This window comes from Falco cherrug, chromosome 15, assembly GCF_023634085.1.
Source record: "Falco cherrug isolate bFalChe1 chromosome 15, bFalChe1.pri, whole genome shotgun sequence".
Taxonomy (NCBI): Eukaryota; Metazoa; Chordata; class Aves; order Falconiformes; family Falconidae; genus Falco; species Falco cherrug.
In genome coordinates this window covers 22,399,944-22,413,491 of record NC_073711.1, presented here as the reverse complement: position 1 = coordinate 22,413,491, position 13,548 = coordinate 22,399,944, and the positions used below count along the sequence as shown (strand labels likewise).

Sequence of the window (13,548 nt, the reverse complement as noted above, 5' to 3'; positions counted from 1 at the left end):
CAACTCCAGCAGCTAGCTTCTATGATTTCAGTTCCCTTAGTATGACGATCTGATACTAGAAGATCTTTAAGCAGAGAGCTCTAAAGCCTAAAAAATAATAATAGCCTTTACATTTGGTTGGATCTCACCAAATTGTGCCAGTCTTTCTCCTCTGGGAACACTGCCAGGCAGTGAGTTAGCGTAAAGCTCCTAACGGCCCATAAAGGCTGTGTTCAACACATGTGCAGATAAGAAAAAGGAATCACATGTGCAGGCTTGCAGCAGCTGCTGCAGGGTTACTCACCGCTACACAGAACCCCTTGGAAAGAGAACTTCTGCATGCTTCTTGGACAAACTGGGCAAAGAGTTTAAAATCGCCACTGACAAAATGAAGCACACCTTCCTCCCCCTCAGGGTTCCTCCCCTACAAAATTTTCTTTTATCCCCTCCAAAAGGCCATAGGTTACTGGATTCTGTGTGTCAAGGGATTCTGAACTGTAAAGGATGGTAAAGAAGTTGTAGCAAAGGCAACCAATGAAACTAATTTTAGTATCAGCTCATGGAAAACACTTCTCAGAGGCTCTGGTGTGTTAGAGTAGAAGACATATTTCTTCCTTTTTAGTTCCTGCTACAAAACAGAACTTCAGAAGTAAATAACAGTAAGTTATTTTTTGTTAATAAGAGCAGCAGTTTTGATGGGTAAACACTTGCAGCTGGTATTGGCAAGCCTCAAATCTCCCATGAGAAAATCTCAGTTTCATACAGTTCCAGAAATTTGAGGTGCTCAGCTGGTCTGAATAAAATCTGGGGTGAACTTCCAAGGTTTTGGGTACCCCAGACTCCAAAACATTCTAAGATTTCCATTCTTTTTCTGATGTCAGAGAGGAATATTTCTGTTACTGTAGAAACACTGGGATACGAATGTTTTCAGTTCATTATCTACTCACAGTTTCAAGAACCCACAGAAGGGAGTGAGTATTGTGGGATGTAGTCAGTGATGAACTAAGGCAGAACTAGCAGGCTCCTCTGTTAGGAAATGCTCCTGTTTTCAATTAAAAACCTATCTATTTCAAACAGAATCTGCCTCTCTTTTGGACAAAAGTAACACATGCATCTGTACTAGGACTAGAGGAAATTACCAAAAACATGATTTAACTATGCTATGTAATTGTAGCTCTGTAACAGCAAAAAGAGCCAGTAATGAGCAATGATATTTCAGTTGCCATAAAAATTCAGGCAGGTAATTAGAAGTTATTTCTCACAGTACACCCAGGTTTTACCTTCTCAATATGCCTGCTCATTGTTTTTTTTTGCAAGGGAAAATATGATTACCATCTGGAGGCCCAAATACACAGATAAAAGTACAGAATTTTGAAATGTTTGCTATTCTGTGTTCCTTTTTTTGTTATCTGATTTATACCATGCACGAGGATTTTAAAATAAACAACATATTTAGGTACTTGAATCTGCATGTATGCTTTTCACTTTCTATTATAAGACATTGTACTCCTTTAAATAAGCCCGTCTAATTATCCATAAGAAAACAGACAATCAGGAAAGAAATATTTACTTTCTGTCTGTCATAGTACAACTTTTGATGAAACTCATATAACTTTCCGGTAGTATCTTTCACTGAATATCTGCTTTTCTGTACCACAAAGGCTTGAGTTGACAGTAAACTAAATTTGTATTCCATGCTATGACATAAGATCTAACTCTAAGTCTTTATTTCAAGCAAATGCTAATAATTACATAATATTAGTGATACTAATAATAATTTAGACATGCAATTGTTTTCCCCCTGGTTCTTACTAAAGAGCTGTAATTTGTTTCATCGGAGATTGATTTTTTTCCTTATGTGACTTCTTCCCTTATACATATGGAAAATATGCATATTTAAAAGACCCTGCTTCAAATATTCCATGAGCTAAAATGCACTGATGCTGTTATTGCCTGGTACGACACATAGTAGCAACATAATCTTGGGTTTTGAAAAGAACTCAGAAGGGAAACAGAAGCATGAAAAAGGCAGAGTAACACGTTTCTACATGCATTCATTCTTGAAACAAGCTTCCTAATGAGCAAACAGGCAAACGTGGAGCTGCTTTTGGCATTTAAGCCATGAGAGTGTGTATTGCTCTCATGACTTTAACCAACACAGAGCAGCACAGATAAAACTGAGGTCAAGCCCCTTCTCTGAACTCCAGGAAATATTGCCCATGCTGTTTTGCCGGAGTCAAGCTCTCCTCTAATATAGGTAATTATGGTAGCAAATATTTCTGGCAAGCTCATGATTCTGGTAAGCAATAACCGAGAGCGGGAACAGTCTTTGGCATGCTATACAAACTGACGTTTTACCTACATAATTAGGGCAAACAGATCTGTAGGGAGAGCACATCTATAACCCGTGTAACTGTCTGCAAAATCCCTAGAATAAGTTCAGTTTTATCAGCAGAAAAAGCCACTTCCTCACTCCTTGCCTGCAGGATAACTGATATGCAATACTGGTAAGCAAGGTTCAGATCCTCCAGGCTGGCTATACCATAGTCCTCATCCAGTACCAAGCATGCATGGTACTGAACGGGGTCACTTAGAAGTTTTTAAAATGTTTGTAATCTTCTAGCTGAGTCTTACAAAAGTCCCAGCCACAAACATCCTTCAGTTTCAGACAGGAAAATGTTATCCCCTCTCTTCAACTGTGTAAATTTAAGCATGAAGAAATTCAGCAGAACGATTCTGCAGGCCCTATAACTTGTGCCTTTACATCCCTTTCTTGGCCCTACACTTCTCATATAACAATGTGCCCTAAACCAGACTGCCAGAACAATTTATGTGCATGAGTAGAGAGCAACAGTAGCTGCATCTCTTCTTACTGTAAGTAGACCTGTATTTAAGTATGTAGTGTCTTTTCACAAGCAACCTCTTTTATTGTTATAGTTTACTTTTCCAACTGCAGTGTTTCGCGTACTGACATGTACAGGTGCAGCTGTGATTAACTTAACCTCTCCTTCCCACAAAGATTGTGGCTTTTGCTCAAATCAGTCAGGTCTATTAGTGACAACTGAGTGAGGGCTGAAAGCATTATGGATGGAAGTTCATACAGACAAGAGAGCATCTGCAGAAGAGCTGATAATGTTTGTTTTCCACAAACGTTAGTCAGGTCAATCAGCGAACTGTCTCTGAATTACTGTTCCCAAATGAGCCTCTGCTTATCTTGTTGGGCTGCAGAGTATTGTGTGGTGATTTTATGTTAAAGACAACTTTGTGACTGGATAAATTCCAGCAAATGTTTCCATTGCAATCAACAACTTAAAAAAATCAGCTAAACAGGATGTACTGATAAATATTGCAACATCAGCCAAAAGCTCACTATTGCTTTTCATGAAGCCCATATAAATAGTTTTAAAATAAACATCTGACAGTCTCCCAACCTCCTTTGACAATTCATGGAAACAGGACTGCCATAAAAGCACAGCACTGCGTTGTAGGGGGCGTTCATTGTGGGGCATTCTTATTTGAACCAGAGCCACTGGTTTTGGGTTTCTGAGTTTCTGAGCAGTCAGGCATCGCCTACATTGTCCCCACGTCAGGTAGCAGCTGATTCACACCCTTAAACCATGACACAGCAGAGCTGCACTGCTGAGCTACAGGGACAGTTGTGCGCTGCAAGCCAGGGGCTGATCCTGAGTAGGGAAAACAGATCAGATTCCCAGTGGCCTTCTGAAAATCCAATTAGATCCTCTGAGTGGATAAATCCCTATCCTCACTAATGCATTTCCCCCCCTGGGAAAAGGGTGAGGCTGGATTTCACCCCATTTTTTTAAGCCACTTCAGAAGTGCCACCGTTTGGCATTGCTGGCAGCGAGCTCCAGCCAAGTGCAAACTGAGCTGCCTCTTTATTTCGTTCAAGAGAACTGTCAAGCAAGGCTCACACGAGCGCTATAAAAAGCCATTGGGAAGTTAGACTCCGTCAGCAAGAGGACTTAGTGCGAGGTGAAACAGAGCAACCACCAGCTGAGCGGCTCACACAGCCCCTTGGGACTGAAGAGGACGTGGGTCAGTGGTGGGCTTGGCAGTGCTGCGTTAACGGTTGGACTCGATGATCTTAAAGGTCTTTTCCAGCCTAAATGATTCTGTGATTTGATGATCAGGAGGTGAGAACAAAGCTAAACTTCCCAGGGAGAAGCAGGCAGAAACCTCTGGAGTGTTTCCACAGTCAGCTTGGAGCTGTGCTTGGAGAGGAGGAAGAGTGGGAGAAGAGGAAGGGGTGCCCTGCACAGAGCAGCACCCAGCTCCACTTGGGACCCTCTCCCTCACAGCAGCCTAAGGGGTGCCAAGTCACCCTGGCAGAGCAGCAGTAGAGGAAACACCTAGGATGGAGGCACACAAACCTGATTTTTGGGCAACTGGGCATATGCCTGGCCAGGACTCAGAGCCGAGCGAGTCCCACAGAAGCAGGTGGGGGCTGCGAGCCGGGCACCCACCCCGGTGGCAGCCCCAGCATTGAGTCGCAGGCAAAGCAGCACCTTGCAGCACCCAGTGATGTCATTCAGGACACCGTGCACATGTAAACAAGGCTGCTGCGGTGCAGACAGAGCACTGAACTTCCTCCTGACAGCACAGTTGCGCTTAGCGGGGTTCCTGCCTGAAAAGGTAAGGCTGCTTTTAAGCTCTCTCTTTGTGAACTATAACCAACGTTAACGGGCTTGTGCTGTTTCCTACAAAAGCAGTTGCTGTCCTCAGACTTTTTCTTTAGGGATTGGCTCTTGCCAGGAGGAGGTTTGTGGCACTTTGAGTCGTGAAAAAACAGCAGCCCTCTTTGCGCGCCAATCCTCTGTATGAACACATGGAGGAGTTGAAACGGCGGCTGCATGAAATTGCTGTTGCTAGAGAAAGCAAAATGTTTTTGCGTGGGCAATTAGCGGTTCTCCAACTGCTCTCCAGTGTCATTGCTAGGCACAATTTCCTTCTTTTGCCTGATTTCTGAGGGAATAGATTTTATTTTAAAATCATACTTGACAGTAAGGGAAACTTGCAAATCTGTATTTTCTAGTGGTGATTTATATTATCATAAAAATAATGTACATGCTGCCTGTCTTTGTACCATCCAATGCTCTTTGATTGAGTTGCAGTAGTAGGAAATAAATATTAGTCAGGGGGACACAAGATGACAAAAATAGCAGGATTGCTTGGACCTGGCTTTGTTAATGAGAATCCTGAGGCAGTTTTAATTCCTAATTCAGACTGCAGTCACTGGGGTCTGGATTAAAACTTAACTTACTTCGTGGACTGAAGCTTTCCAATTGTATTTTGTAAAAGGTGGTTTATTGATGGGCTTGAGGTTCACTTGCACTGGCAGTTCAGCTTTGAGGGGAACTCAGCAAAGTAGCACATCCACAGTTCGGCACTCATAGACAGGATTCTAGTGGGTGGCCCCTGAATCTGAAATTTCTTAAAGTAAATTGAAAGGGAATTGCACCGAAGGTGAGTCAGTATGTCAGATCTGGTTTGCTGCAGATGTATGTAGGAGAGGACTTCAGCATCAGGCTGGAGCAGTCGGATGTGTGAAGAGTCTGAATTTTTTGTTCAAAGGCATGTTTTCTGGTGTCAAGTGAAAGTGCTGGGACCTTGGCTCCTGTGCAATCATCACCAGCCATAGGAACTGCATCCATGATGGAAGTTCATTCATGGGACAGCCCTACACCCAGCCTGGGGCAAGCGCTCCAGTGAGGCTGCCGGGGTCCTGCTGCCTGAGCATGCCCTGCTTCTTCAGCTGCCTGAGCTGCAGAAATGAGAATTAGTGAGAATTAGGCTAGTGTTGCAAACTGAAAACAACTCATCACAACCGATCAGACAACCCAGATCTGCCCTTTTTTTGGTGGTTTTTTTTTTGTTTTTTTGTTTGTTTTTTTTTTTTTTTTTGCGGAAGATGAAAACCAGAAAAAGTACCCTTAACTGTAGAACTTTCCACTCCTGACTGCAGTGGTTTCGTACCGAAGTGAGTGCAATAGTGTGAGACATTCATGGCCATGCAATGAGGGCAGAGTGTAGAGGAATTTGTGTCTTAATCAAATCAATTAACCAGTCTGCTGATGGGCATGCCAGAAAGATCCAGGACTCTGGAATGACATTCCAGTGTTTCTCAGTCCTATCAAGATGAACATCTTTTTCCTAGAAATGCCATGTTTAGTTTCCACACCTCCAGCTACAAGTAATAACATGTGCACTTAATTATGTCCTTACCGCAACAGCCTCAGAAAAACAGACTCTAATTAAAATGTAAAAAATAGAAGTTAGATAACAGTATACTTATTTACTACCAATTTTTTGGTAAATTTCATACTCTAAGTTGCAGTAAGAGCTGTCTCCCTGCAATACGTAAATAGGCATTGATAAAATCTGATGGAGCTTTTCAGACTTCTACCTTTGCTGTACACACATCTTGCAGCAAATGGGTTTGCTTTCTTTACAGCTTTGGAGACCTAATTTCAGACAGAAATTTTGTGTCTGCTTTTGTGCACGGGTGTGAAGATAAGGGGACAGTGTGGGGTGAAGCTTTAATCTCAACAAGAGAAGTGGGAGGAAGGACAGAAACAATCATTTTCGTCCCCTGTGCATATGCCTGGGTGCATTTTGTCGTAAGAGATGGTTTAATCTCATTATATTTTTATGACTTTGATTTGTTCTCAGAAAGTGCCCTGTTCTGATGAGCCAGCAGACATCACCCACGTATATATTAATTGCGTCAAGGCTTTTGCACTGCCAGCCAGGTCATCCTGCTCAGTCCACTTCACTGTAAATGGCCTGATGCTGAGTCCTTCAGATGCCAAGGAGAGGCTTTTTCTGACTCCACGGGCCATACATCTCCTGTTCATCAAACACAGTTTTACATTTGCTTGGGGTGGTGGGGATGGGACATCATCCACATTTCCACTGATCAGATGTTATAACCTTTTGTCAAAGCAGCTCCCTGGTCTCCATCAAAGTGCAGCTTTTTAGGACTTTTCTACCTGTAAATACTGGCAACGAGGACTACCCCTGGCAGCACTTTTTTCCTAATATCACTTTTTCAGCAACATAAGACTTTTTCAATTTGAATCATAGAATTCTTAAGGTTGGAAAGGACCTTTAAGATCATCAGGGCCAACCACTACCTCAGGACTGCCGAGTCCACCACTAAACCATGCCTCTAAGCACCACATCTACATGTTTTTTAAATATTTCCAGGGATGGGGACTCCAGCACATCCCTGGGCAGCCTGTTCCAATGCCTGACCACCTTTTCAGTGAAGAAATTTTTCCTAATATCCAAATCTAACCCTCCCCTGGTGCAACTTGGGGCCATTTCCTCTTGTCCTATTGCTTATAGAATCATAGAATCATTTAGGTTGGAAAAGACTTTTAAGATCATCCCCACCATTTGGGATCACCCTAGAAGATAGCAACACAAAGTCATGAGAACACGATCACACCACCGCCTCCACCTCCTGCCACTCAGACAGCCCTGGTCCCTTGGGGGTTAGAAAAATACCTTAAAGAGAAAAATACCTTAAAGAGGAGGGCAAAGAAATGAAATCTTGATTAACTCTGACACCTTGTGGACAATTAGCAAACGAAGATGAAGGCCAAGGGGGAACCTCTGCGTGCTGTGAGCTCCACCAGGGTCTCGGGCACCCTGCAGCCCTTGCAGCCCAGCCCTGTGCTCGTGTCTATCAGTTTGCTGCAATCAGAAAGTGAAGGCTGAATGCTGGTATCAAGCGGGTGCACTGAGCATCACTCTCATGTTATAGCAGACACGTCCCGGACACAGTTTACCCAAAATGGTTCCTTTCAGAGGCCAGTTTGAGTCAGCAGCCTGCACTTGATTATTCTGATTTCTGACCTTGTGGTCTGGTCATTAGCTGTCATATGAAGTGTAAATAAGCCTAACTGTATCTAGGGACCTCAATTAGCACATTGACTGTTATGACTCATTTGAACTGAAGAACATGTCTTCACTGGCCAGCATTTAAATATAAGCATGTCCTTAAAATAGAACATTTTGCAAATGTACCTAACCCTCCGTGGTTTCAGCAACCATCTAACACTTGTGTTTTGGAGGAGCACCCGCCAGTCAGTCTAACCTTGACACGCAGGGGAAAGCAGGCAGCTAGTAACTTTGAAAGTTGCTCTTAATGGCTTATTGGCAAAGTGTGAGGTCCCTTGAAGGGGCCAAAATCAGGTGTAATGAGCTGTGCTCTTACCACAGACAAGGGCAGCAGAGAGCACGGCCAGCTAGAGCTGCAGACAAACCAGATGGAAAGGGATCACAAACGTCCTGGGCGCCAGAAATTCACAGCAGTCTCAAGGAAAGGGATATAACCCAAATTTACTGCTCTGAGAAGCAATGCCCTGAGTGAACACCCCGGTGCTCAGCTCCATTCCCTGTCCACTCCCTGTCTTGGTGTCCTGAGGAGCACCAGAAAGGAGAGCAGGCCTCCAATGTTGCTTCTCAGACCAGTGGAGATAAGGCCACAGGCCAGATGCATCTTTCCCTCTTGTTTCCAGCACCCTCTGAGCCTCTTTCCACCCCATGGGCACGTTATGGCCTCACGATAGCAGCAAGGCTGTGGTGTCCTGGAGGGGGGCAGCTGGGGACACCCCACCACGGAGCAAAGCATCTCATCCCAGAGCTGCCTTGGGGCAAAGGTTACCGGGAGCGAACTGCAGACTGGAGGGATTGCCAGGGAGGGACAAAAGCAGCCTGGGAGGTGTGCCCAGAGACGCCTGGCCCCCGTGTACCCATGCCATCTTGGTGAAATGAAAGGGATTAGACAGAGGGTTTCTTGACTGCAGCATTTCTTTGATGTCTGGTGTAACTGAAGGATGCAGCCCAGCTGCTTGAGCTGAGGGTGCTGCAGGAGATAAACAACAGACCTTGCTTTTTGAAGATTGTGAGAAAATGAAAGACAAATTTAAAAAGAAAAGCAAGAAAGTTAGCAGCAACATCTGTTTGAGGAGCCTGCAGGAGCATTGGTTAGGTGGCTCTGCTCACCCTCAGCGTCAGCCAGAGCCACTGCACCCATGGTGAGGGTGGCCTGTGTCCCATACTGGGACCTTGCCATGTCTGGACATTTCTGGAGTCTGACTTACAACCCTTCCGTAGCAGCCTTGAACTGTGTCTGTATGAGCTGCCAAGTCCAAGTACTGCAATGATTAACAAGCTGAAAACAGCTTTGTCACTTGAGAGCTCTAAACTCTACTCTTTTTTTTTTTTTTTTTTGTAACACGAAGGAAAAAAACAGGGTACAGGTTACTAATATGTACCTAAGGAGACACTTATTCTGGCAAATGCCCCTTGCCAGTGTGCAGGAAATGAGTCAGAAGGAATGAATCAGTGTCTGCAGTGCCATATGAAATAGGAAGCTAATATTCAATTTTAAGTTAGATTAGACACAGGAGGGAATCACTGTAATGAGAATTATAACCCTATGGGGAAATACCCGATAAAGCCAAACTCCTCCTACCTGTGTTGCCTTACTGAAGACAAGTCCCAGTTACACAAGCTGACGAAAGATGGCCCAGCAGTTAAACATGAGACGTTTCACCACCCGTACTCATCTGATTCAAAGGAGAGCCAGAAATTAGCAGCATGTAAAAATAAAATTATCTGATGGAAAATAGTGCTACACTGAGGCTGCTGGGGTGATGAGGAATGGAAGCTGGTGATCTGATTAGGTCTCTGCTTGTTACATTAGCAGAGTACATTAAATACACGGGCAGCACACTTCAGGAGCATTGGCTGCATTCACAACAGCCAAACTCTGCCACCCTTTTGCACATGGCCAGTCCCCACCATGCTAGAGAAGATGGGTCCATGAGGTCCACTGATGGGTTCAGGAGACATGTCACCCCCACATTGCCCGACGTACAACTTAATGGCCAGTATGACTCAGAGGTTGGCACCCACATTTTGGTCATTGGGCCATGTGGTTCATCATGCGCTGAAGCTGGGCTGTGGCACACCTCTCTTCCACGTATTCCTCCCCCGCTACCCAGAGACCAAACTGCAGATGACCTTGAGGAGATGGCTAGGACAGGCAGCTTCTCCTGCTCCTCTATTAGCAGTACGGCCCAGCTTCACCCATACTTATGGCACTCAGACAGCCCAGCAAGGGGACTGACGCAACAGGAATGGTTCCCCACCTCTGTGTGAATAGTGGGAGACCTCTGAAAGGGCAGCTTTGAAGAAGACAGCAGGACACTTTACACAGAAGACACTTCCAAACCTCTATTTTCTACTGAATAGTCAAATAAGAAATGCAAATGTGAATATTGACAACTCTTGCAGTGCCTTTGCCTTTACAGCCCCTATTTTTGTCCTCTACAGGAATGACCCACCCACACTATACCACAACAGAAATTTCCAGCAGCCCAGTCATGACACAGAGCAACCAGACCTGCTCCAGTCACAACATAACGTTCAAAAACAGCCTGTACGCAACCACATACACCCTCATATTTATCCCCGGCCTCCTGGCAAACAGCGCTGCCCTGTGGGTCTTGTGCCGCTTCATCAGCAAGAAGAACAAAGCCGTCATTTTCATGATCAACCTGGCCGTGGCCGACCTGGCTCACGTCCTCTCGCTGCCATTGCGAATATATTATTACATTAACTCCACGTGGCCTTTCGGGAGGTTCCTTTGCTTACTGTGTTTCTACCTGAAGTACCTCAACATGTATGCCAGCATTTGTTTCCTCACCTGCATCAGCATCCAGCGGTATTTTTTCCTGTATCAGCCATTCAAAGCCAAGGACTGGAAGCGGCGGTATGACGTAGCTATCAGCGCTGTGGTGTGGCTCTTCGTTGGGGTGGCATGCTTGCCATTCCCCATCATGCGGAGCTATGGCCTGGCCAAAAACACAAATACCTGCTTTGCAGACCTTCAGGTCCGGCAGATCAACAGCAAGGTGGCCACTGTGCTGATGACAGGCACGGCGGAGCTTTTCGGCTTCGTCGGCCCACTCATCATTATTTTATTCTGTACATGGAAAACAAAAGACTCTCTTCGGGGCTTCCAGATACCACTGCAAAACAGTAGCGAGAGGCGGAAGGCTTTAAGGATGGTTTCAATGTGTGCCATTGTCTTCTGCGTGTGTTTTGCACCATACCACATCAACTTCTTTTTCTACATGTTGGTGAAAGAAAATGTCATTACAGACTGCTTCCTCAGTACCATCACGCTCTATGCCCAACCCTTTTGCTTAAGTCTTGCGAGTCTGGACTGCTGCTTGGATCCAATCCTGTATTTCTTTATGACTTCAGAGTTCCAGGACCAGATATCAAGGCACAGCAGCATGGTCATCAGGAGTCGGCTCATGAGCAAAGAGAGTGCCTCGTCAATTAAGGAATGACAAGAAAGCCAGCTTAAAAGAATGAAGATATTTCATATGGAATCTGGGACTGTTCTGTGATACTTGATTACCAACTCCATTGTGGAAGATCCTGCAAGTGTATTCAGAGGAGTTTTTTGGTAGTAGAAATCTTTCCATGTATAGAAGATAAAACTTTAAAACCAACATGTTGGAAGGTGATGAGCAACCCAACTGGCATGACTGCACCTACCACTGTGCCACCCACACCTGACCTAGCTTGCCTAGAAAATATGCAGAAGGGAGTGACAAAGCTTTTGCTAGGAAATGGTGGAAATGTCCCAGAAGCTTTTCTTCTGTTTTCCCAACTTCATGGCTCTATGATCAAGCCGGAGACAATCCCACACCCATACACTGACATCTGCTGAAGTCTCTTCTCTGCTAAAAACACACAGTGCATACAAGAACCTGAAAATGGCCCGTAATAATAAATGGCTGGTTTGGTTTCTGCACTCAGGGCTGCGGACATGTGAAGGTTGGCCCTTGCTTCAGCGCAGCAGCCCCGGCTTGCCACTGCCCGCTCCCAGCTTTGAGTGCACCCCGCTGGTCACCACGCTTACCTCTGCTTCACCTTCCCCGCACTCCCCCTCCCACCCTCACTCGTTATTTCCTCCTCACATCCCATAACCTACAGCTGGTGCAAGACACTCTGCAAGAAAATTCTCCCAACAGCTCCTCAGACATTCCAGAGAGTAGGACCTTCCCTTGCTCAAGTGACTTTCTTCCTCCCCAAACTGCCTCTGTTGCCCAGGGGCACACCAGCACATGGCCTTCACCTTTGGACCCCAAGGGGCAGATGCACTGGGAGCGTGCCGGGGGCTGGGCACAGCCGGACTCAGCATCCGTGCAGATGGATTTGACAATGCTGGTGGTACCATGAGGTCCTTGCTCTCTTCTACGTGTGGCTCCTCAGGCCCAGAGGTACCTGCGATGGAGCTGCCCAGCAAAACCTCAGCTCAATGGGTTCAGCTGACACATCTTTGAAAAAAAGAGGTGTCCTTGCCAAGGTGATTTCACTAATAGAGCATATGCTAATTTCTTACATAAATTATTCATCATGATTTTGTCCACCAACTCATCTCATGATCTTAATCAGTGACAAAGTATGAAAAGCAGTGACAAGAAAGGATACCATTTACCCCTTATGTTAAATTAGTGACAGCTCTTCACCCAAGTTCACCAGTTTGTGTAACTTCAAGAGTATCCTCACAATACCTGGGGATTGTTTTGGATGAACACAGGCGCTGATTTATTTGACGACTTGTGCTTTTCCAAAAGGAATGTGTGCAAATCTCAGTAAGCACTGCATCTTACATGTTGCTACAAAAATAGAAGACATACCAGAAACACTTGCTAGGCATATTTTAAACGTAACTACTCAATTCCACTTAATTACATTTTAACTCAATGAAAAACGTTCTGCATTTTCCCACTTGACTGTTTTACAATAAAATTGGAAAAAGCAAACAGTAGCCATGTTCAAATAACCATTACACGGGAGTTCCTCTAAAAGGCAGTGAAGACATACTGGTTAAATACAACAAGCCCCATTTGTGAGAAGATGATTATGGGCTGCAGTATGATGAGCTTGATCTTACATGTAGATAAGTGAAAATATCGAAATATATCTATCTGATGGAAGAAACTGTCACAGTGAGAGTATTATTGCAGGCTTCTTTAGTTTTCTGGTGAGAAAGCTGCAGAGAAGGCAAACAGTCCATCTCCCACTGAAGTAAATGGAAATGTTTTCTCTGATTTAACTGGCAGCTCGTCATGCCAGTGATAAACGTACATGTTTACACACTGCAAGTAGTCCCTTTAAAAATGCGAGCAGAGGTTCATGCTCAGGTACACAGTTAAGCATGTGTAATTAAATTCTTGTCTGAACTGACAAGTTCTCTTATATGCTAGACACTGTATCATATTGTCAGGGAAGGAGACTTTAGTTCCAATGGTTGCTTTGAGAATTTTTATGGACCTTGATCAGCTAGCATGTGACTGGGAGCTGTTTGCTGTGATTTCTCATACAATTCTCCACTTATCAGGTGAAAATAAGTTGAAGGCACTGTTATGGTAACTATGTAGCTTGTCCTACATTTTTCTTTCCAAAACCTGATGCTTAAAAAAATAAACACAGTTTTGCAAACGTTAGCTGAAT

General features: G+C 44.6%; 2 protein-coding genes across 3 annotated transcripts in view; one reads left to right on the top strand and one right to left on the bottom strand.

The window, feature by feature from the left end:
• Window positions 1-13,548, bottom strand: part of LOC102058672 (fibronectin type-III domain-containing protein 3a-like) — a 233,106-nt gene that overhangs the window by 203,338 nt on the left and 16,220 nt on the right. The window lies entirely within an intron of this gene.
• Window positions 3,893-13,541, top strand: P2RY10 (P2Y receptor family member 10). Its single transcript, XM_014281343.3, has 2 exons — window positions 3,893-4,632; window positions 10,348-13,541. The coding sequence occupies exon 2, from the start codon at window positions 10,350-10,352 to the stop codon at window positions 11,370-11,372; it is 1,023 nt and encodes a 340-aa protein (XP_014136818.2). The 5' UTR covers window positions 3,893-4,632; window positions 10,348-10,349; the 3' UTR covers window positions 11,373-13,541.

Bases quoted from the DNA above. Each gene is read 5' to 3' on its own strand.
- P2RY10 (XM_014281343.3), top strand. From the start codon at position 10,350: ATGACCCACCCACACTATACCACAACAGAAATTTCCAGCAGCCCAGTC.